Source organism: Gambusia affinis, linkage group LG17 (genome assembly GCF_019740435.1).
Source record: "Gambusia affinis linkage group LG17, SWU_Gaff_1.0, whole genome shotgun sequence".
NCBI lineage: Eukaryota > Metazoa > Chordata > Actinopteri > Cyprinodontiformes > Poeciliidae > Gambusia > Gambusia affinis.
This window is the reverse complement of record NC_057884.1, coordinates 4,845,287-4,866,459: the sequence shown is the minus strand read 5'-3', so window position 1 is coordinate 4,866,459 and position 21,173 is coordinate 4,845,287. Positions and strand designations below refer to the sequence as shown.

Sequence of the window (21,173 nt, the reverse complement as noted above, 5' to 3'; positions counted from 1 at the left end):
ATAGTTTTTATGATGTCTTTTGTCTATTTGAACATCATTTCTTAAGGATTGTTTGTTTTTATACATAATTTGTGCAGATATAAAATCTGGATTTTGTTTAATAAAGGACATTTTATTTCACTGTGTATGAATATGAAGCAAGTATGATTTTTTTTCTTTTTTTTAACATTTTTTTACTAATCAATTTTTTTTTTAAATGAACTGTTTTGGTAGATACATAAATTGAAAATAAGATTTTATATCAAATAAAACTACATTAAAATGTTTTTTTAGATTAATAAATGCACTATTGCGTTATAAAATACTAAACTAAACAATAAAGTTTCACAATTTTAAATCCTTAGTAGCCTATGTAATTATGCTGTTACTATGCTAATCATGAAACAATGAAACGACTCAGCTTTACTTTTTCTCGTTAGTAAATGCATGTTGCATTTGTGACAGAAGGAATTCTCAACTCTGGATAAAGAAGCAAAACCAGGAACCATAACCTGCTTGGCAGTTTATTCTCCATATTTTGCATATGTCAATACTAGGAAACGGATTTATGCGGAGGTCACACGTTCCAGTTCTCGGTATGCGATTGCTACGGTTACAGTGGAAGGAACATGGCGGCTGTTAAACAACCACCTGAAGAACGTCGACACTCTTCGGGACTTTGGGCTGAGAGCCGTCCGACTTTCTGCGAGCTTTTTTCTCCGCCCCGCCCGCTTTCTCCTGGCACTCCGATTGGCCGCTCTGCTGGTGGCCAAATTCAAAGCTGATCCTGAGCTCTCCCATCTGACAGCGAGGCAGAACGTCAGGGATCCACTCGATCACAAAGGGGCTGGACTCCTGGTCCCCAGAACTCGGTCCTGTCGGGGAACAAAACAAGCAAAGTAGCAAAAAAAAACAAAAACAAAAAAAAACAAATAGCAGAGCTACAACTACTTTTTTCTGTCAAGGGTTTTAAAATAAAATGTAAGATCATTTTAAAAAAGGGAAAGTGACGCACCGACTTTGAGGAAAGTGCGGTGCTCCATTGGTCGTATGGTCGGCGGACGCTCCATCCTGTATCCGTGTAATGATTCTGGGTCAGGCGGCAGCTCGGGCAGGTGGAAGCGAGAGTAGGAGCCGTCCAGATTCCTTACAAAACTCTGAGTGACCTCCAGTGGCAGCTGGTGGTCCAAGTATTTGATCACAAAACCAACAGACAGACTGTTACTTTTTCTGGCTCCCTATGTCGGCTACGATACACCCGTTGCCAGAGCAACTGACTAACAGCTTACGTTCAAGTGTATCAGGATTCAACTCCAAAAGGACAAGAATTACCCACATAAAGGACAGAACATTCAGTCGAATACAATATTATGTCTTCAGGCTTGATTTATATTTTGCGATTATTATTAATAGCAAAAATATTGTGATCGCCTGATTAGCTAATTTAAACACCTGCTCTACTGATGATATGTCAGAGAGTTAGTGTGTGGGTCGCCTTTTTTTTTTTCTAACTGAACTGAAACGCACCAAATTCTGCAGCACATCTCCATGTTATGGTTGTCATAGTCAAGCTAGCGTAACTGATTTACTTTCTTCTCCCTCGCTATATTTTTTTTTTTTACTGAAAACTTTTTACTGACCTTGTTATATAGTTGTCATGGTGTTGACAATTAGCAGCAAAGCACCGTGTTCCTTTTTATTTTATATGTCACAAGTACATTTAGGATTTAGCTAATTATATTGACAGCTAAAACCAGGGAGCTGGGGAAGGGAGCTTGCATTTTTATGTCACATTGCAATGTGTCAAAATCAGCTGAAACACTTTGCCGCAAGGGTGGGTTTTGAGATCTGATTTTATTATTCAAGCCACAAAAACGCAACCTATAATTATGCTTGAGGCAAAAATGTTTGCGATAACATAATATATTATCTGTTCCAGAAAGAGTTTATCTCCTTGCGGAGCCTCGGGATTTTACCTCCGGAGTGTCGAAAATGTGTTTGACGTGCAGCAGATTGGTGAAGTGCCAGGTGTACTTGGAGAAAGAGCCCAGAGGAAGTCCGTCGCTCCTCACAAACGCTTATATCAGAAACGGAAGAAATGTGTTCACACAAGTTGTAGCTTTTCTAAAGTTGTGGCCATTTTTGTTCAAACTCTGACCTGTTGTGAGGTTGGGCAGTCTTCTCTTCTTAGAGCCCAGCGACAGACGCTGCTGGAGGGCGTTGAAGAACTCCTGGGGGATGTGGTAGACCAACGGCTGGGGCTTCCCTGACAGCGAGAAACAAAATTTAACATTTAAAGTGATAGCAAAAACCAAAAGTTTTGGAAAAAGTGAATGTGTTTACTCCAAAAAGATCATTTTGGCGCTAAGGGGAAATTCTAGGCAGTAAAAATCCAATTTTCAGAATAAAATATTTCTCTGTTGTAAGAACAATAGCTTAAATTGCGTGTAAACTGCTTGCTTGCACTGCCCTCTAGTGGATAAAAGAGTGAACCACATTGGACTAAACCAGCCATGTAGATGTAAAGGAGAAACAAATAAAGTTATTTTCATACAATTTTGACATTGATGCCATTAATTATTGTTGATCATGTTTATTTACTGTTAATTTTCAAAACCTCAATGATTAGTGAGACTTTATGTGGCAGATCATTGACAACATTGTGACGGAGAAGGAAAATAACACGTTTTTAACAGCGCTGAAAAATGGGACTGACCTGATGATCTGGAATAAAATTTGGTGCAGGCTTACTTCAGAAGACAGCTAACTAGTAAATCCAGCTGAATCCAGCTGTTGTGTTATTTGTCAGAGAACATTAGGGAAACAAGCAGCACAGTGAAGGTTATACATGTATCCCAAAATACATAACATAGACCGCACTGTTCAGACTGTTAATTGTAAAAAGTAAAAAAAAAAAAAAAACATGAAGAAACTCCATCCTACTTCACAATCATACTTCTTCTTTCTGTTAAATATGTTGAAGTTTATGGTTTGTAAAGGTCAAACTTAACCAAATTCAAATGAATGTGAATACACAGTCCTCCAGCTATGGGTGTGGGCTTAAAGTTTGATCACAATATCTTTTGGTACTAATGTGATAACAATTGAAGTGACAATACAAACTTTTTATCACTTATTTTTAGATAACTGCATGGTTTTGACTTTATCACATAGAAAAAAAAACACACTGCCCAACAAATATAAATTCTGTTCTTTAGGACAACAGTCACAGAAAGAAGTTTGATTTGTTTTTTTATCACTACATATTTTCTGGATTTAATCATATTTTCAATTGTACTGATATTAATTGAGAATCCCAATGAAAAACAGTGGAGAAAATAGTAAAACTAACAATACTGACCGTTTTTGTTGTTGTTGTTGTTTTTTTTTAAACAGGATTGTATCTTAACAATAACAACTCAAAATTCTTATCACGATAAATGATAAGCGATACGATAACTAGCTCCAACGTCCAATGCCTCGCTAAATATGAAAGAACTTTTATGCTAAGGTTACCGTCAAACTGGTAGTGCATCGTCTGATGGATCCTCTCGGTCACGCTGGCAAGCCACTGCTGGAAGCCCATGGTCACTGAGAGCTCGTCCACAACCTGAGCGCTGCCTGAGGAGAACCCCACACAGTTCACTGAAAACGCTTCACCAGCTTCCGGTTGACCGTCACATGTGCAACACAGTCTCTCCGGATGAGCGGAGGGAATTAAAGAGATGAAGGGCAAAGAGTGAGACGAAGACAGGCAGCAAAGGAAAGGAAAAGAAAAAAAAAAAAAGGCTCAGAGGTGAGACAGGCAGCACCTGCAGCCTTCAGGCCCCCGGCAGGTTTCCTCTGACCGGCTTTCCTCAGAGCGCAGGCGCCTTCTTTCCCCGCCACTGGGAGGAGCGTCGCAGTGATGGAGGTAAAGAGAGCAGGTCGGGAAGAGGAAGGAATACAGAAAGAGAAGGCAGCACAGTGGGAAGGTTCAGACCGACGTTAATAAGGGAGATCGAAGCGTTTTGTGCGAAACCAGGAAGTGTCCGGAACGGCTACCGGAGGCAGGCTCGTCCAGACGCTGCTTCTTCACTTTGAGGGGGGAGTTGTTGGGTTGGGCCTGCTGCGGGGGTTTATCACCGGCGGCGTTCTGCTGCACAACTGAGGAGGAAACACAAAACACTTTGAAAATCAGCTGTAATTTTATCTCTGGCTCTTTTGAAAGCTTTAAGTTACAACAGCAACTAAGCTGTCATGATAGCTTAGTTAATCTGGACTCTGAGTCTGTAATAAAAATCTATCTATCTATCTATCTATCTATCTATCTATCTATCTATCTAAAGCCTTTCGCAGTAACCAATTGATTGAATAATAAACTAAAATGAGGTCAATATTTCCCACTCTGATGAATAAAATGTTTTAAAGGGAAATGTTTTGCTAAAAGACGTCATATTCTATTTAATATGTGGTTTTGGTAGTGTGTGGTTTTTATTTCCATTTTATTGATTGTTTTTTCTTTTCTTTTTTTGTTACTTAAAATATCTTCCAGTTCCACTGTTAAATATTCCTTACAAAATCAAAGTTTATTGATCTTTGAGAGAGCAAACATGCGTTATTATCCCATTATCAATGCATTTCTTGAAAGTGGTCCCAAAAAACACAATATCATCGTGTATCGCGATACTTTCTGGGACAAAATGTATGTTTTACGTTGTGTGTTATTTTTATTTTTGTTTATTGCTTTTGGTTGTCATGTTTTATTCTGGATATTTAAAATGTCTTCCAGTGCCAATGTTGGATGATCTGTGCAAAAGTAAAATTTATAAATTTTTGAAAGGGCAAATATGCATAATTATGCCATTATCAATGTATTATTTGAAAATCGTCTCAAATCGACAATGATGTTATTGATATGATGCTTATCAGATCAACGCTAAAAATGGATTTTTACATTTATACATCGCTGATCACTTTATTCTGTTTGTAAAAGTATAGAATAAGGATTTTGAGTCATTTGTATGATATTATGACTAAAAAAGGTCCAGTTTTTTACACAGGTGGGTTTTCTACAGGTGGGTCTGTAGAAAACGCTAAGAAGGTTCCAATGCCACAAATCCAGCAGGCCGTTTATTTGTTCTGAGCATCTAAATGTGGTCTCTGCAACTTAGCAAGTTTGAGATGTGGCAATTAAAAGATAAAACATACGACTTTACATAAATTACTGAAGAATCCTATTTATTCTGTAGAATTTTAGGTAACAGAATAAGAAAATAAAATCTGGAAACACTTTCAAAGCAAGCTACAAAGTTTTCTTCTCTCCATACTTATCCTGACCTGAAGAATAGTTGACGAAAGCCGCAAACTCTGCGGCCAGCTTCTCGTTGCTTGAGAAGGCGCACACGCAGGCGTAAAAGTGAAGGCAGGGCTGGGAAGCGGCCGGGAGAGAGCCAGCTCCGTCCGCGCCATGTTTCATCCTTCCCGCGCTGAGCTGGCAGCTGCAGTGAAACACGCTCCTGTTGTTCTTCTGCGTTTCCATCGGAGCCACGGTCAGGTGCAGCAGGCCCAGCGGATGCTGCGAGTCCGTGTGGCACTTCACCACCAGGGTGTCTTTAGAAACCCGCTGCACCAGAGGCCCGGGGGACTCCGTGGCCAGCCCCCACAGCTCCTCCCTGGCCTGGACGGAAGCCTGTAAGGCCTCCAGGACGGAGCTCTTGAAGGTGAGCGGCGTGGCGCGGCTCCGGCAGTCTATGGCCTGCTTGATGTGGACGCAGAGGCTGTCGGAGGACGGCTCCGTCGACGCCGAGTCTGGCTCGCGCTTGCTTGACCTCTCACCCTGCCTGCATGAGGGCAGGAAGCAGCGGCCCAGGTTGATGCGCGTGAGCAGGGTGGCTCCATCCCCGGTCGCTATGGCCGTATCCGTGGGAACCAGCTCCACGAAGCCCCACTGCGTGGTTCCTCTTCCTCTGTGGCACACCGAAAACACCTGCGCGCCTCCTGCCTCCTGCTCCTTTCCGAAACTCTCCTCTTCGCTGTCGGTTATCACCCTCACCACCGCCACCGCCACCGCGCCTTTCTTGCCGCTTTTACAGCCCGCCGAGGCATCTCTGAGGGTCACGCCGCAGGCTTTGTTCTTGCAGCTGAGCCCACGGGTACCGTTGTAGACCCCGCATTGAGGGCACTTGCGGATGCCCCGCAGGGTGGCCCTACCCAGGTTGGAGAGAAAGGTGGGAGTTGTGGCCGTGGACCTCCTGCTTTCTCGCTGCTTTGCAGCTAAGCTGGACCGGGTGGCGGGAGCTTGAGGGGAGGCCGATGAGGGGGACACGATAACTTCACTGTCCATTTCAAGGGTTTAGAATGAAGACTTCATGTAACCCAGCCTGGAAAAAGCAAGAGAAAAGTCTAAATATTGAGAAAATAATTAAATAGGACTATAACATTATATTAGCCAGATCCACTTTAAAGCTACAAGCCAAACTACAAGTGTCCCAATACAACTTTTTCCCTTCTGATACGATACTGATATTGCAGCTTTGAGTCATGTCCAACACCGATATTGAGCCAATATGATGTCAGGACGTATCATCCGCACATTTATTACTTATTTTTTAGTGTGGAATGTTACAAAAGGCTTGATCTAGTGATAATACCCAGGGAACAATACTCAACAATTGCTATGAGAACAACTGCCCACTTTATTGTTAAGCAATGGGTCTGTGTGTGGAACATAAGCGCTGCTGAATCGAAATGCTGGAGCAGAGTGTGTCTATCAGCGTCCTCATATCAGAGGTTTTAGATGTAGGTCACTATAATCCAATACTAATTTTTGGGTTGGTATTGGACCAATTTCCAATATCAATATCAGATAAGGACCTCCCCTAAACCAAACATTTTTCTAAAATCAAACCCACCTTATCTAGTTGTCACCTCAACAACAAAATGTTTCACATTCATTTTATTTTGCTGCAAAGCTGTATTTAAACAGCAATTTGTTAGGTTCACAAATAAAAAAATAAGCTAAAACATATTTGATTTAATTCTGGCTCTAATTTTATGCTACAATAATGAAATCCCTCTTCATCCTCAGCTTTCTAGTAGAACGTTTTGGGACAAAACTGACATTGCGAACGGTCCATGATTTCAACCATTTTGAAAGCTCCATCTGAAGAAAAGCAACCAAGAAGAACGATTCTAGTCTTCTTTGCCAAACTTACCCTTTATCATAGTTTGGTATCAAGGTGGAGCATAAAAAGTTTAACCTCTTGCATCTCAAGAGCTTTAGACTCTACCTAAAAATGAAGCAAAAATCTCCTCTGCCATAGTATTCGCCAATTCCATTCGGGTACCTCTTGTGATGTCATCCAGCATCACAGAGAAAAGTTTTAATCTTAACTGTGCTTTTTAAAAACTTATTACCATTAACGAATCATTAAATGGCGACACATAACTCATTGTCCAACTGCGTTTTTTCTGGGGCACTGAGAGTTAGTGGGGGGTAAAAACCCATACACCCCTGCATACCATCTTTAATACTAAACTTGTAATAAAATAACACTGCCTCAATGATCTCACATCAGTTCAAATGTTTCCAGGTGCTTCAAATGTAACAAGCATGTGCATAATTGCTACACAGAACCTTTTGTAACCATACAGTCCATCTAGCCTATTTCTCTATGAATATTTTTAAAACAAATGCTCGAACTACCTCTAATCCGCCTCTGTTTGGTCAAATTCTGCCTCACTCTGGCCTCCTAAATCGTCTCGACCGTCGCCATTCCTCCTTACATCCAGATACCCGCATTGCGCCTGTAACGGACCTCCCCATTGGCTGCTGGATATCACGTGGAGAACAGACAGCGGACGTGCGCTTCGGAAGCGAGGGATCACGGTATATGTAGTTGATTTTCAACCGCGAGGATACCCGAGCTCCTGGAGCTCGTTACGCGTTTTTCTTTTGAGTAATAACCTGTTTTGTTAAATGTTTTTCTATGTCACGTCCATGGACGGTTTCCAACTTTCTTCACGAGTCGTCACATACAAAGAAGACAAAATGCTGCAACCTACCTGCATTATGAAAATGGTAGCCCAAACATTCAACTTTTAGCCAACCTGACCGTACAACACAGTTTTTATTATTTAATATCTCTAATTACTAATATTGTATTCTAAAATGAGCTGGTCCAATATTTAGTAAGACATTTCTGTATTAAAAATTAAAATGATTCTGCCCATGCAAGCACTCCTCTGAAATTAATGTTTAAAAAAAAAAAAAAAAACAACTAACATTTAAAAGCTTATTCTACAGTCACTTAGTAAACAAAATTAAGCCAAATTGGGGAGGAAATAAAATCAGCTTATCAAGCTAATGCTATTGATTAACTGATCACCAGCTATCAAGTCCTTTAAAGTATGTTTTTCACTTTGCTAACAATTTTTTTTTTTTTTTTAGCAAGAACCTTAAATAACCAGTGCTTACTGTTTATCTAAGGTCAAATTTCTAAACTCTTAATGCCACAAATATAAAGGAATTGACTGCTGGAAAAACATTTGAGACATTCCAGCAAATTAATCATAAGGCCAGATAATGAATTTAGTCAGGAGTTCACCAGGAAGCTTCAAAACCCAAGAGCACCGTCTCAGACACCATAGGCCTCACTGACCAGGAGAAAATCTCCCCTCTGAGAAAAATAGACTTAAATGCCTTTAGTTTGCAAAATCACATCTGATGGAACCAAGACACTTCTTGAACATTGTGATTTGTACATATGAGGCTAGAGAAGTTTGGCGAAACAGCGTATCGTCACAAACATCTCAAATCAGTCGTTAAGCATGGCGGTGGGGGTGTGATGGTCTGGGCTTGTTTGGCAGTCACATGCAGTCACCGTGGGCCATTTATTCTGCTGTATAATGAAATATCTTAGAATCTGTTGACAGCTGAAAGTGGGCCAGAACTGGATACAGCAGAACAAAAAAAAAAATAAAATAAAAGATTGGGGAGAAAATATGTGACTATAAGACTCAGTCCAAAAAAAATGAGCTAAAACTATTTCTGATGTAGGTTTTTAAACAGACTGAATCATAGGGTGTGAAAAAAAACATCCTTTGATTCAGAATAATCATCTTAAAGCACTTTGACTAAAATTCCAGAGGCCAAAGCCTACCTGTGAACAGTTTCTTCTTCTTCACTCCCAAAAAACCCTTTAAATGATGAAACAAAAATCTCGTTTTTCATAAGATGAGGGGAGTTCACCAGAACAGCTGGAGGCACCAAGAAGATCTGCAACAATTGTCACTATATGATGAAGTTTCCATTTAAGTCTGGAAAACTTTTCAGTGGCCACTTACACTACTATAAACCTAAAAAAAAGAAGAAAAAAACAGTACATCTGAAGATTCAACCCTCAATTGTACAGTTAAAAAACATTTTTTCAAGCATTGTTTTCAGGGAAACCAGCTGCAAATTACAAACAACCGCACGAGTTCATCAAGTTCTTTCAAAAGATGAGAAGTGAACGGTGTAAATGTGAGCTATTATAAACATCAGGTTCTGCTTTCTTTTTTTTTCCTTTTCTTTCTTTTAATGGGACAAAGCAAAAACACAAACCATGACACTGATGTACGAACAGAACTCATCTTCTCAAAAACGTAGGCTGAAAACATTCATAGGCACTGCCTATCTCTTATTTTTATTTATTTATTTATTTATTTTTTGGTCAAACTTAAAGTAACTTAACTTGATAAGGCAACAAAATGGACTTTCCAATTCTACGGACATGACTGTAGACGAGCTGCAAAGTCTTGAGCGCTAGAAGTAGGTTTCGGAATCTATAAAAACAATCACTACAATGGTGTAAAACAATAATTTAAATTATAAAGTTGCTTTTTTTTTTTTTTCCTCTTTCTTTAAGTTTAATCTAAAGACTTCTGCATTACATAGCAATGCCGCTTGTCCTCCAGTCTGCTGGACGAGTGAAATGTTGCTCTGCTCCTACCAGCACTGGACGGAGATGCTACCTTCAAACAGGCGCCGGGATCGGTTTCCCCCAACCAGGAGCAAGCACGCATTCTCGTTGAACAAGTCTTTATACAGCTTTAGTACAATTAAACAGACTGTTTGGCTATTTACATGTAACAGGCTTCCAAATAAAAAATAAAAAAACGCAGAAAAAGTGGAATGCAAAAAAAAAAAAGAAAGAAAATTTAAAGTACTTCAAATTTCGTGGAAGGATAACCAAGTTTTGTGCAATCTTTGTCTGCCTGTACGTAAGATAAGAGTGGCAGTAATCCCTGCAATCGTTTAGAGATATATACGAATTTGAAAAAAAAAAAAAAAAAAAGAGAAAGAAATCAGGTCGACAGCCGCTTAATGATGTCCAAACGTAAAAAGGATCTCGCGTGTACATGATTTGATGGCGTCGCCTCAACGTTTCCTCAGTCCTGAAATGAAACACAAAAGGCGAAAGCGCTTTATACAATGTCAGCATTTAACGTTGCCCGGAAATAAAAAAAAATAAAAAAATAAAATAAAATTTTTCTCAAGCAGTTTTGTAGCAAACCACTCCTCCGTCACAATAAAAACAAAAACAAAAAAAAGATACAATGGCATAGACCCTTCTGGGTTTTGGGGAGGGGGTAGATGACAGCGATGTAGTCTTGGTGAGCAAAAGCATCAGTTCATGAGCGCGCGCGCACACACACACACACACACACACACACACACACACACACACACACACACACACATCTTCATCCACAGATGAGCTCCTCTCTCCGTTCCGTCCGTTTAGGTCCGGTCCAGTTCCGGTCCAGGATATGGCATGAAGAAGCTCTGGCGTTTGTTTGCAGCTTTTTGCTGTGACCAGTTTCCTTCCCAACCTGCTGACCTCCACGGTTCATTAGAATAAACTAGAGCACACCCTGAGAACTCACTCGGGACTGCTGCGTCACTACGGCAACGAGCGGACAGCGGGTTTAGGTCGGCGGCGCTTTAACGGAGAGAAAAAGGAACAGCTCTTTGTCGGCATGTGGAGCGGCTGGGTTTGCAATACTGTAGGTTACCAAGCGCTGCGCTGCCTTTCCCTCTATGGATGATTGTTAAATAGTGATATAAAATTCTGCCCTTGATTTTTGGCTTTCAGGGGCTGAGGACATAGAAAGGTTTGCTTTAAATCATGTAACACTTCTTTTCTTTCAACTAAACGCTCTCTGCTAGAAATATAATAAACAGATAAATGTTAAGTTTGCATTTGGCCATGAACACACCAAACAATAAAAACCAGAGGGGGGGTCTGGGGGGGTCCAGGAATGCAATGTGCATTAGCGGTGGCTTTATCAGTGTTTAATGTGTATATAGTCATGTTTCAACCTGCTGATTTGGGCAGTGGGTGAGGCTCTGGGCTGGTTTAAAAAAAAAAAAAAAAAAAAGAAAAGAAAATGGCAGACCAGCTTCACTAGGAGTAATTTTTGTGGTGTGACAGTCAGAGCACGTCTGGTGCGCTCCTTCCTTCCCCCAGCAGAGTGTAATCCTGATGTCCTTGGGCTCTAAGAGAGGGTGGGGGGGTGGAGGTGGGGTCTGTGATCAGTGGGTGGGGTATCCAGTGGTGCTCATGCCTGCCTGGTTGGTTAGCATTGTCCCGTTGACTCCCTGCCCAGGTTCCACCATGCCCCCGTTGCTCACGGCGCCCAAGCCCGTCCATCCAGCTCCAGCATGTAAATGACTAAAACAGGAAACATAAAATTATAAACGGGGGTTGAACGTTTTTACTAGAAATAACACACAAAAATCACAGAAATGTGGGTTTCCTTCCGCAGAGCAAAGCAGTGTTGCAGCACAACAGACGGAAAATACTCTGGCATTTTAGATGCATAAAAACTAGAGAGCAAACACACATTAAGTGCTAATTATGGACAAGAAAGCAAATCTGATGCTTTTATTTTGAAGGTAAAGTCTATCCTTTTCTTTGACAGAAAAGCACACCAAAAACAACAACAAAAACTGTAAAATCCAAAGCTTTCATTGGTGACTTTTAGAGGACAACTAATAAGTTAAAAGCCTTAATAGTTGCTCTCTCTCTCTCTCTGTAGGCTGTGAGGCTAAGAGGTCGAGCCAAGTTATCTGGAATCTCTCCTTGGTAAAATTAGCAGCGCCCGAACTTGGAGTACGCCCAGACATTCTTCATTATGGTATCACAAGGTACTGCGTCTTCAAAAGCCCCAGCAGAACAAGACGTAGGTGGCTTCGTTCTTTTGTTCTTTTAAACATCTTTTACATAACCACCGTCGCTTTAAGGAGTCTAAACTATTAGACTTTTGCAGTGAGTTTCATGGTTAAACAAACAGAAATTAAGTAACTAAGTACGTAAACTTTATTTAGATAACACCTTTTGCAGGTGGAAAACCACAAAGTGCTTTGCCAAATACAAGACATAAAAACCACACGAGATCAAACAGAATACATGTGGCATACAACATGAACAATGTGTTTTCAGCTGCTTTTTAAAGGCAGTCAGTGCAGCTTCTCCTGACCAGGCTATTTTGATCGTTAAACTGCTTCCACTCACTTGTAGCCCTGCTGATCCCAGGCCTGTCCATAGACGCCGTAGCTTGGCACCTGCCATCCGTTGGGCACGTACTGACTGATCTGTTGCGTGTTGCTGTACCACTGGCCCCACTGGTTGTAGGGTTGGGCTGCGAAGCTCAGCGTGTTCTGCTGAAATACAGATAGATTGTTTGAGGAGAAAAATAAAGTCAAAACTAACAGAAGTTGTGTTGCTTTTTTTTTTGTTTGTTTGTTTTTATAAAGGGAAAATAAAGATTGGTCCTACCTGTGCCATCTGTACCTGCTGTATGGGGCCCTGTACAATGTCTGTTGTTTCTTTCCCCCAGTAGCACTTTACAATGTTGCCCTCTATGGAGGTACCGTTTACAGAAACTATGGCATGAGCTGCGGCCTCGTGGGAGTTAAACCTGTGCAGAGAAAAGAACTGAGACATTATGTACTACCTGATATAAAGTTATCCTGTAAAGTTCATCTGACAAGGAGATCATCCTCTGCCTAAGACAGGTGCATCTAAAATTAGGGATACACCGATCCACTTTTTTCACTTCCAATACCAATATCTGAGGCTTTGTATCGCCTGATACCGATCCGATACAGAAGAGACATAATTGTACCGAATTAAAGTTATTTACACTTAAATACACCATTAGCTACACAAGCTTCGTAAAAACAGCTTTCATTTGTTCAGTCGGTGAAATTAGGATTACAACAGTCAGTGTAAAATAAATAAAGGAACCGACAAAAACAATAAGTTGACTAGCTTGGTCAAACATGTAAAAATAAAGTGGTTCAAACCTTCTTTCAAATGGTTCAGAAAGAGCAATTAGGAATCCTACATGTAATGTAAAATAAATAAAGAATGAAGTCGCTCAGAGCGCAAAGCAAAGAATTAGATCAAATAGATCTGCCCTTATGCATCAAGCATATTGTCTTGGACACCTGATCTGATTTTTTTTACATATCGGGACCGATACAGATATTAATATCGGATCGGTTCTTCTCTATTTAAAAATCAGTGTACCTCACAAAGGAGTAGCCTTTTTCAGGGAAAACACGGATCTCCATTATTTGGCCAAAAGGTGAGAAGGTCTGTCTCATTATTTGCTCTGTGAAATAAAATAAAATAAAGTTTTTAAATTGTGCTTCCAAGATGTCACCATGGTGCCATTAAACAGTTGCTCACCTGTGAGACCTTGTGTGACTCCTCCACAGTAGACTGTGCAGTTACTGAGGCTGGACTGATTTAACACCTCATCGAAAGAGAGCTGTTTGGTACTGGCTGCTAAAAAAATAAATGAAAACAAAAAACAAACGGAGGAATACATGAAGAAGGTTCAGGACAGAACGCACTAAGCTAGAAAATAAGGACCAACGAGAATGCAGCGGCATCTTATTTACACAGAATCCTACCGACGACAAATGCGAATCGCCGCAAACTTACTTTCATTTGTCGTTTTAGGAGCAGGCTTCCTCGTGGCCCAGTTGGTCCTTATCTGCCGTCCTCCTAGCCACTGGCCCCCCATCTGCTGGATGGCGTTCTCTGCGTCCTAAACACGCAAAGAGAGTTAGAAAAAGAAACGCTGATCGCACATCACAGCCGGAACTCGGAACCAGCAGAGAGATCAGTGAAGACACACTCACCCATTTGTTGAAGAAGGAGACAAAACCATAGCCTTTAGATTTACCTGTGGCCATGTCTTTCACAACGCGACAGTCCCTGCATGTAAACACATTCACACACAGTATGATGAAACGGTTTCATAATAACAATAATGTGTGTTATTACAAGTTGTTCAGCGGTATTAGGAAGTGCTGATAGATTGAAGCGTGTTATTTCATCTAATTAAGATGCAGCTGAAGTTCAAATTCAAAAATAAGTGTTGACTGAAACTTGAGGCAGTAAACCCAGTTTATAATTTTGCTTTTATTTTAATTGGGGTCACAAACAAAACATGGACTGGACTCAAGACATTTTCCCCATCGATCCCATTCTCAGATCGGTACCAATCTTCAGTTTAACATCTCTGAAAGAAAAACAGCCTTCCTTCAAAACCTTTGTTTCTTTCTTTTGTTTTTGAGAGTTTCTCTGTTCCTTTTGATTCATTCAAAATTACTGAGCACTTTTTGAGCATGTGCAGCAGAAACATTTTGAGGGGAAGAGCGTCGGACGTGCAGGAGCCGAGGAGAAACTTACGATATTTTTCCAAACGGAGCAAAAGCTGCTTTTATGTCATCTGTGGTGATTTCTGGACTAAGGTCTCCAACAAAAACATGGAAGTGACCTGAAAACATTAGAAAAGCACAGATTTTAAAAAAATAAAACTGAACATTGTAAAAATACTTATTAGAATACGGCCTAGAATATAAAAATATTTAAGCTAACATCTCACATATGAACTACACAAATCTCTGGATAGAAAATTCAATTTTAAACAGCATCATGTATAGGGTTCTGTTAAAGGAATCCTAACCATTGAACCTTATGGAGTTTTGTCACCTTTTGCATAAAAACTGAAATTCTAGGTGTGTGTAAATCTATGGGAGTTGTTTTTCCAGATACACAGATGTGCAATTAAGAGTGTCGTCACATGAGTTACTTACTGCTCGTGTCTTTCTTCTGGCTCGTTGGGGTCGTGGCCCAGTTGACCTTCACCTCCTGCAAGAGACACAAGACGCAAAGAGCAGGGGAAGATGAAAACGTGAGACGAGAGGCGCGCTCCAAGAAGAAAAGAGGGTTGCTGTTCTCTGATTAGAGGGTGTGGGGAGTCACACAACCAGCTTTACGTTTTGGTTTTATTTTGTGATTGAGAACTGTTGATAAGGACGGCCTCAGAAAAGCCACAGAAATGCTTATAAAACCACCAACATAAACCAATTATCCATGGTTGTCTAATTTTAACATATAGCCTGCATCAATTAAGACATTGCTATACAGTGGAGTACATAAAGGGATATTAAAGACTTGTTCAGGCTAGTAATTTGGAGTAAAACTGTAGGAAGTAAGGTCCAAATAACAAGGGACTTACAAACAAGTGATTTTTACGAACTTGTTATACTCCTCAAATGGTCCTTCAATACCTGTTGAGGATAAAATATTTTCAACTCAAAGTATTTTCCTTAAGAATTGCGCTTATGTGGATTCTACGTGGAATAAGGTTGCAAAGAACACACAGCATTAAAGATGTAGGGGGGGGGAGGCACAGAAGAGCATCAATTAAAATCAGGTCAAAGAAAGTTACATGTTGCATAAGAACACACAAGGGCCACATTTAACTCAATTAATTCAGAAACACAGACAGAATGGAGGATGAAGAGACACACAGGACTGTATTCATATTATATTCGTCAACATTGTTCTGTTGTACAGAAGCTCAACACGTGTTAACATAACCTTAATAGTACAAATGCAGAGAAATCAGCTGGTTACCGGGCAATTTTCAGTTTGATTAGCCCCGATCAGTGATTGGACGATTTAAACCCCAATCAGTGAACACAGCAAGCTAAGCGCTACCAGGTTACTGCAAACACTCTTTGTGCCAACGCTATGACTGAATGAATAAAAAAAATAAAATAAAAAAAATGTGAGAAGCTATTTTAAAGAAAATTGTGGTTTCTGTTATATAGATTCTGCAGTTGTGAATGAGAGAGCAAGACTTTAACCATTAAAAAAGGTACAAATGTTAAGAGTAAAGATTCACCTTTGCTGTAACATGTAAAAATGGATTCAGTGATGTTTTGGAAATTTAAGGAGTTCAGAGAAAGATCTAAAATGCTTAAGATTGTTCAAAATTTTTTAAATTTAATCTTCTTCTAATATTCTCCTATTTTGATTATTTGCTTTTACTTCAACTGCAAACTTTACGTTTGCTCAGGTTTTATTTCCTCTTCATAGATGTTAAATCTGGTCTGGCGTTCTGTTTTGGCTGTGGTAACTTGACAACAATAGCTGTTCGCATCAAGCCAGTTCTGTTGGAGGTTCCCTCCTGTTAAACGGGAGTCTTTCCTCTCCACAGTCGCCTCATGCATGCTTTGCAGTAGAGATTACTGTAGAGTCGACGACAAAGATCGTCTGGCGTTGCTACACCTTTGTCCAGGAGGAGGTGAATGCTGGATTTAACTAGAGATTAAACTTTTTTAAACTAATTTGAATAATAAGCTGAACTTGATGCATTGTTTGATTGGAATGTATTAGATTTATTTATTTTTTTCGTAAAGCTACCCGACATAACATGTTGTGTATTAGTGGTATATGAATTAACTGAATTGAAATTGGTAAATCATTTTACAAACAACCTTAACTCTGCGTTGAATGTACACAAGGAAGGATGGAAAATATTCTGAATGCTGTTATTGAACCTTGTTACATTATAGTTGTTAAAGAGAAAATTGAATTGGGTAAAATTTGCACTGGAAGGTAAACCTCCCCCTCCCCTCCCCCCACCCCACCCAAAAAAAAACAAACTAAGATCTGAAATATCTACATCACAAATAACTGAGATGAATATGAACCAATCATAAACCAGGCATTCAGGCTCACTATGTTGATAATACAATTAGTGAAGCTTGTTTAATGGAGCTCGTCAACGTTGCAGAAGGTGAACTGGTGCTACAGTAGAAAAAAAACAACATTCTTTTAAGCTATTTATATTTACAATTAACCAAGAGCATGAAATAATTACAAGTTATGAGTTTTTTCATGTCAACATTTTGATCCACTGGTTAAATTTTTAGCCAACAGAAACTCTTTCAGCTATGTCAAGCTTGGCAACATAAAGCAAGTTTCATGTGACAAAGTCTTCCAACTGTTTAATTTGAAACTCCTAAACAGAAGATAGGTGGGTGTTGACATGAGCAGAATGGACATTTTTAAGTTTTATTATAGAGTTACAGAGGTGAGGTGCTGGGTTATAAAAGGTGAGAGGATGAAGTTGAGGAACGAAAGAGTAAGTCATTCTTGATTTGATTGTGAGAGGTTAAAAGTAACATTTCTGGTGATATTTAAATATCCAAGCTGCAAGAATTCATTTGGAAGAAGATTAAGCCCAGAAAGCAAAATACACCGATCAATATATCAATGTTAGGATGGGAAAATGATCAAAATCAGAAACAAAACTGCTGAGAAACTAAAAAAATAAAAAATACTTTCGCATCAACATGCGATGCAAACGTAGGCTTTTCTATTTCTGACTTTTTTTTTTCTTGACTTCTTTGTCTGCACATAGTCTGAATACTGTCCTGCAATAAGTCAGCCTTAATGAATTCTACATAATACACATTAAGACATTACAGTCTGCACTTAATCTGCAACATAAAATCACAAATATCAGAAGACTAGCTGATGGAAGCAGAAAAAGAAAGTCACCGATGCGCATATTTTATATGAAAAAAACAACAAAAACAGAAAAGCTCTCAACACAGAACTCAAAACGTGAAAAATCTCTAAGCAACGCTTTCAAGATTTTTTTAAACATTCAAAAAAATTATTAAAGTAGCACTCCCAACTCAGACATTTTGTACACAGGGGTATAAAAAAAAAAAAAAAAAAAAAAAAAAAAAAAAAAAAAATCAATAGCATGAAGCAGAGCAGGAAAACAGGAAGTAAGCCGTATTTTAAAGGGTTGTTTGTTTGTAACCTTGCCCACCAGGCCTCGCCCTCGGCGGCTGGCTAAGGAGATATGATAGCTTACCTTACCCAGTATTTTCCGACCATTCATGGCTGCGATTGTAGCAGTGGCGTGTCTATGCTCATAGAACTCCACAAAGCAGTATGGATCGTGCCCTGCTGTCTGGAGTGGACAAGAGACACAGATTCAACAAATGTGCTCCGAGTTAGACGATAAAAATGGGAGGCCGCGTAATCAGCGCACCGCTGGGAAAAATGTTTTTTTTTTTTAATAGTGCAGCATCACAAACAGACTTAAGATCGCGTCAGCTGAAGTAAATAACGCCACCAGCGAGACGAAATGCAACAAAGTGAACTCACATCTACTATCATTTTGCAGCTTTTACAAGGCCCAATCTGGCTGAACAATTCCAAGATGAGGGCCTCCGTCACGTCCCGGGACAGATTCCCCACATACCTGCACACGCAAACACAAACAGCACCAAGAAAACGTGAGTGACTGTTCACGATGATGGCAAACGGAGCCGTTGTGAGTGAGGTAGCGGGAAGCGTACACGCGTCGTCTGGAGCTAAATGCAGATGGAGAAGGATAGGAAGGTGGTTGAAGGTTTGGAAAGACGTAAGACACAAAAAGCTGTTTAAAAGAAACTTTATTTTGAAAAAGAGCTTTTTCAGCCATTTGGCATCTTTTCGCTTTTTTTCCTCTTCATTGCAAACTTTGAAGGCTACATCTCTCCTTCAGGATGTTTTATTAAACCGGCGTTGGCGGTGAGCTGCTCTTAGCGACTACCAGGAAGGCTGAACATGTTACAGCCAAGCTCTGGTTTGACTGTGTTCAGATTTTAATCTCCGTCCGACTAGGAACGCACCGGATTTGGAAGATTTTCGAGAAAGTTGAGGCGAGGATTTACAAGAGGAGTGGGGTAAAATGTTAAAAATGATGTTTTGGTCAGTTTATAAATTACACTATAGTGTCAGAAATCCCCCTCTGCTAACACGCCTCAAGAATCTGTGTTCACTAAGAAACATAGGACAGAAAGTCCTGACCCACTTATTCCCATTGCATTATGTAGGGATCTACTGGCAGCAAGATCCTAACACCCAATAGGTCACTGAGTCTGAAAATTCTTTATAAATATTAAACCAATTGCTTTTTAAGAGATGGTGTTAAATACATATATACGTATACAATGCAGAAAAATTGTAAAATACAAAAATGCTTTCGGTGATGTAGTCTATAAAACTTAGTTGATACTAAAAGTAAAGAAATGTGATTTTAAAAAATAAATTCCAAAATAAATCTAAAATTCTTAGCTTCCAAGGGGCAAAAAAAAATAAAAAATCTTTGAGAAAAGAAAAAAATAGCAATATGAAGAACTGAAATCAACCAAAGTTACTACTTTGGTTGAATAAAACTGAATAAAACTGAAATGATGTGGCAAAGTTGATATTTACTAATATCAACTTTGCCACATCATTTCAGTTTTATTCGCTTTGTTCCAATAAATATATTTTTGCCACAGTTGCAAAAAACGTACAATTTAACAAATGCATTTAACATTCATGGTTAAGTTTATTTACACTAAAGACCCAAAACAAAGCATTCCTATTAATAAAGTAAATATTAGAAATTATTTTACTCTATAAACAGAAAATGCACATAGTATTTAATGTAGTCTCTGCATGTGCTGCTGATTTTTCCATCATTAACGTGAATTGAGCTATGTTTATCAACTAACTCCACAACCCCAATGAACACTGGTTCAGTTTTCAAATTAATAAACAGTTTTTATAGTTACTAAAATCAATCCCACTATGCGGCAAACTGCTAAAAAAAACAACATACAGACACATTATCATGCTTGTTTCTCCAATAAAGAAAATTATATATATATGCACAAATCATCACCAAACACTTCAGAAAAAGACAAAATGCATTTAAGATTGCATGTCTAGGTGGTTTATTGTCTTGAATAGTGACTACTAAAATAGCACAGGCATTAGGGATGATGTTATAAAACTACTGGCCTGCACAATGACCAACATCATCAATGTACCGTTGTTCGGGAGTGAATAACACAAAATAGTACAGCTTAACCCACCCTCACTTACAATAGGATTTAACTGATGGTTTCCGTTGCATTTTTTTTCCAACAAAAAAATGTTGCAAAAGAAAAACGCGCTTCTATGGTACTCGAAGGAAGAACCTTGATCCAATTGGTATTTTTAGGATTTTTCTGGAAGTAGCTAGCTTAGTTATGTGGCTAACATTAAACGTTTCGACTACAACAATTGTAAACCTCTCATAAAATATGCTATTGTCATTGAGACAACAGCTAGACAGTTCCAGCTTATAAAACTAATTCTCGTTCAAAAACCGGTATTATGAGATGTTTCTATTTACATGTACCGCTCAATGTTGTGTGACGAATACAAGCGGCTAGCTAAGAGCAACGCAGTCATACACTTACAGGGTTTTCGGCTGCTCGTCGTCCATTCTGTCTCACTTAGTGGCCGAAAACAAGTCGCGACCTTGTGAGCAAATCCACGACGGTCACAGTCAGCTGTCGGTGACAAAGTCAGGATACTTTAATACGAGATGTACAGGGTTTTGACACCGTTGTTAGCTTCGGAGTGAACAATGGGCTGCCGACAAAGATGGCGGAGCGACCGGGGGCCGATTCCAAACTCGCATGCGCGACAGTTCGACAGTTCAGCCAAAGGCGACCTGGACGCAAATAACGCCAACTGGAACAGTAGCTTCTCAAATATATATATATATATATATATATATATATATATATATATATATATATATATATATATACATATATAATACCTACCTTTTGCAGCTAGGTATTTCTCTCTCTCTATATATATATATATATATATATATATATATATATATATATATATATATATATATATATCTATATATAAAATGTTGCATAATGAAAGGTAAAAATCTAACAACTAAAAGTGTAACAATTGCACATTTATTGCTACATTTTATTTCCTATTGGATTTCAG

At 39.3% G+C, this 21,173-nt stretch overlaps 2 protein-coding genes across 8 annotated transcripts; both read right to left on the bottom strand.

Annotated features, from left to right (window-relative positions):
• Positions 1 to 482: 482 nt before the first annotated feature.
• lg17h2orf42 (linkage group 17 C2orf42 homolog) lies at positions 483 to 7,818 on the bottom strand. 3 transcript variants are annotated; one of them, XM_044143877.1, is made up of 9 exons: positions 7,667 to 7,818; positions 5,299 to 6,341; positions 4,024 to 4,125; positions 3,792 to 3,866; positions 3,496 to 3,600; positions 2,138 to 2,245; positions 1,956 to 2,056; positions 995 to 1,157; positions 483 to 854 (listed from the first exon to the last, which is right to left on the bottom strand). In XM_044143877.1, exons 2-9 carry the CDS (start codon positions 6,302 to 6,304, stop codon positions 619 to 621), a joined length of 1,896 nt encoding a protein of 631 aa, XP_043999812.1. In that variant the 5' UTR covers positions 6,305 to 6,341; positions 7,667 to 7,818; the 3' UTR covers positions 483 to 618. The 3 variants fall into 3 exon arrangements, with proteins under 3 accessions (XP_043999812.1, XP_043999814.1, XP_043999815.1); XM_044143879.1 differs by lacking the exon at positions 7,667 to 7,818 and adding an exon at positions 7,176 to 7,620; XM_044143880.1 differs by lacking the exon at positions 3,792 to 3,866 and having other exon boundaries at positions 7,667 to 7,815.
• Positions 7,819 to 9,506: 1,688 nt separating this feature from the next.
• On the bottom strand, positions 9,507 to 20,901 carry LOC122846752 (nucleolysin TIA-1-like). 5 transcript variants are annotated; one of them, XM_044143885.1, is made up of 13 exons: positions 20,615 to 20,853; positions 18,504 to 18,600; positions 18,208 to 18,306; positions 15,122 to 15,176; positions 14,715 to 14,802; positions 14,162 to 14,237; positions 13,962 to 14,067; positions 13,704 to 13,802; positions 13,542 to 13,626; positions 12,786 to 12,927; positions 12,522 to 12,670; positions 11,576 to 11,678; positions 9,507 to 10,398 (listed from the first exon to the last, which is right to left on the bottom strand). In XM_044143885.1, exons 1-13 carry the CDS (start codon positions 20,638 to 20,640, stop codon positions 10,393 to 10,395), a joined length of 1,131 nt encoding a protein of 376 aa, XP_043999820.1. In that variant the 5' UTR covers positions 20,641 to 20,853; the 3' UTR covers positions 9,507 to 10,392. The 5 variants fall into 5 exon arrangements, with proteins under 5 accessions (XP_043999820.1, XP_043999816.1, XP_043999818.1 ...); XM_044143881.1 differs by having other exon boundaries at positions 9,507 to 11,678; positions 20,615 to 20,901; XM_044143883.1 differs by having other exon boundaries at positions 9,507 to 11,678; positions 12,522 to 12,667; positions 20,615 to 20,854.
• Between the last annotated feature and the right edge of the window lie 272 nt (positions 20,902 to 21,173).

What these genes read in the sequence shown, in the direction of transcription:
- LOC122846752 (XM_044143881.1), bottom strand. Translation starts at nt 20,640, where the DNA reads ATGGACGACGAGCAGCCGAAAACCCT. An exon ending in GCTGCAAAATGATAGTAGAT is followed by an intron (nt 18,307 to 18,503) that starts GTGAGTTCACTT and finishes TGTCCACTCCAG; the next exon opens with ACAGCAGGGCACGATCCATA. An exon ending in GCTCCGTTTGGAAAAATATC is followed by an intron (nt 14,238 to 14,714) that starts GTAAGTTTCTCC and finishes GTTTACATGCAG; the next exon opens with GGACTGTCGCGTTGTGAAAG.
- lg17h2orf42 (XM_044143877.1), bottom strand. Translation starts at nt 6,304, where the DNA reads ATGGACAGTGAAGTTATCGTGTCCCCCTCATCGGCCTCCCCTCAAGCT. An exon ending in TTTCGTCAACTATTCTTCAG is followed by an intron (nt 4,126 to 5,298) that starts GTCAGGATAAGT and finishes TTTCCTCCTCAG; the next exon opens with TTGTGCAGCAGAACGCCGCC. An exon ending in TCTGGACGAGCCTGCCTCCG is followed by an intron (nt 3,867 to 4,023) that starts GTAGCCGTTCCG and finishes CGCTCCTCCCAG; the next exon opens with TGGCGGGGAAAGAAGGCGCC.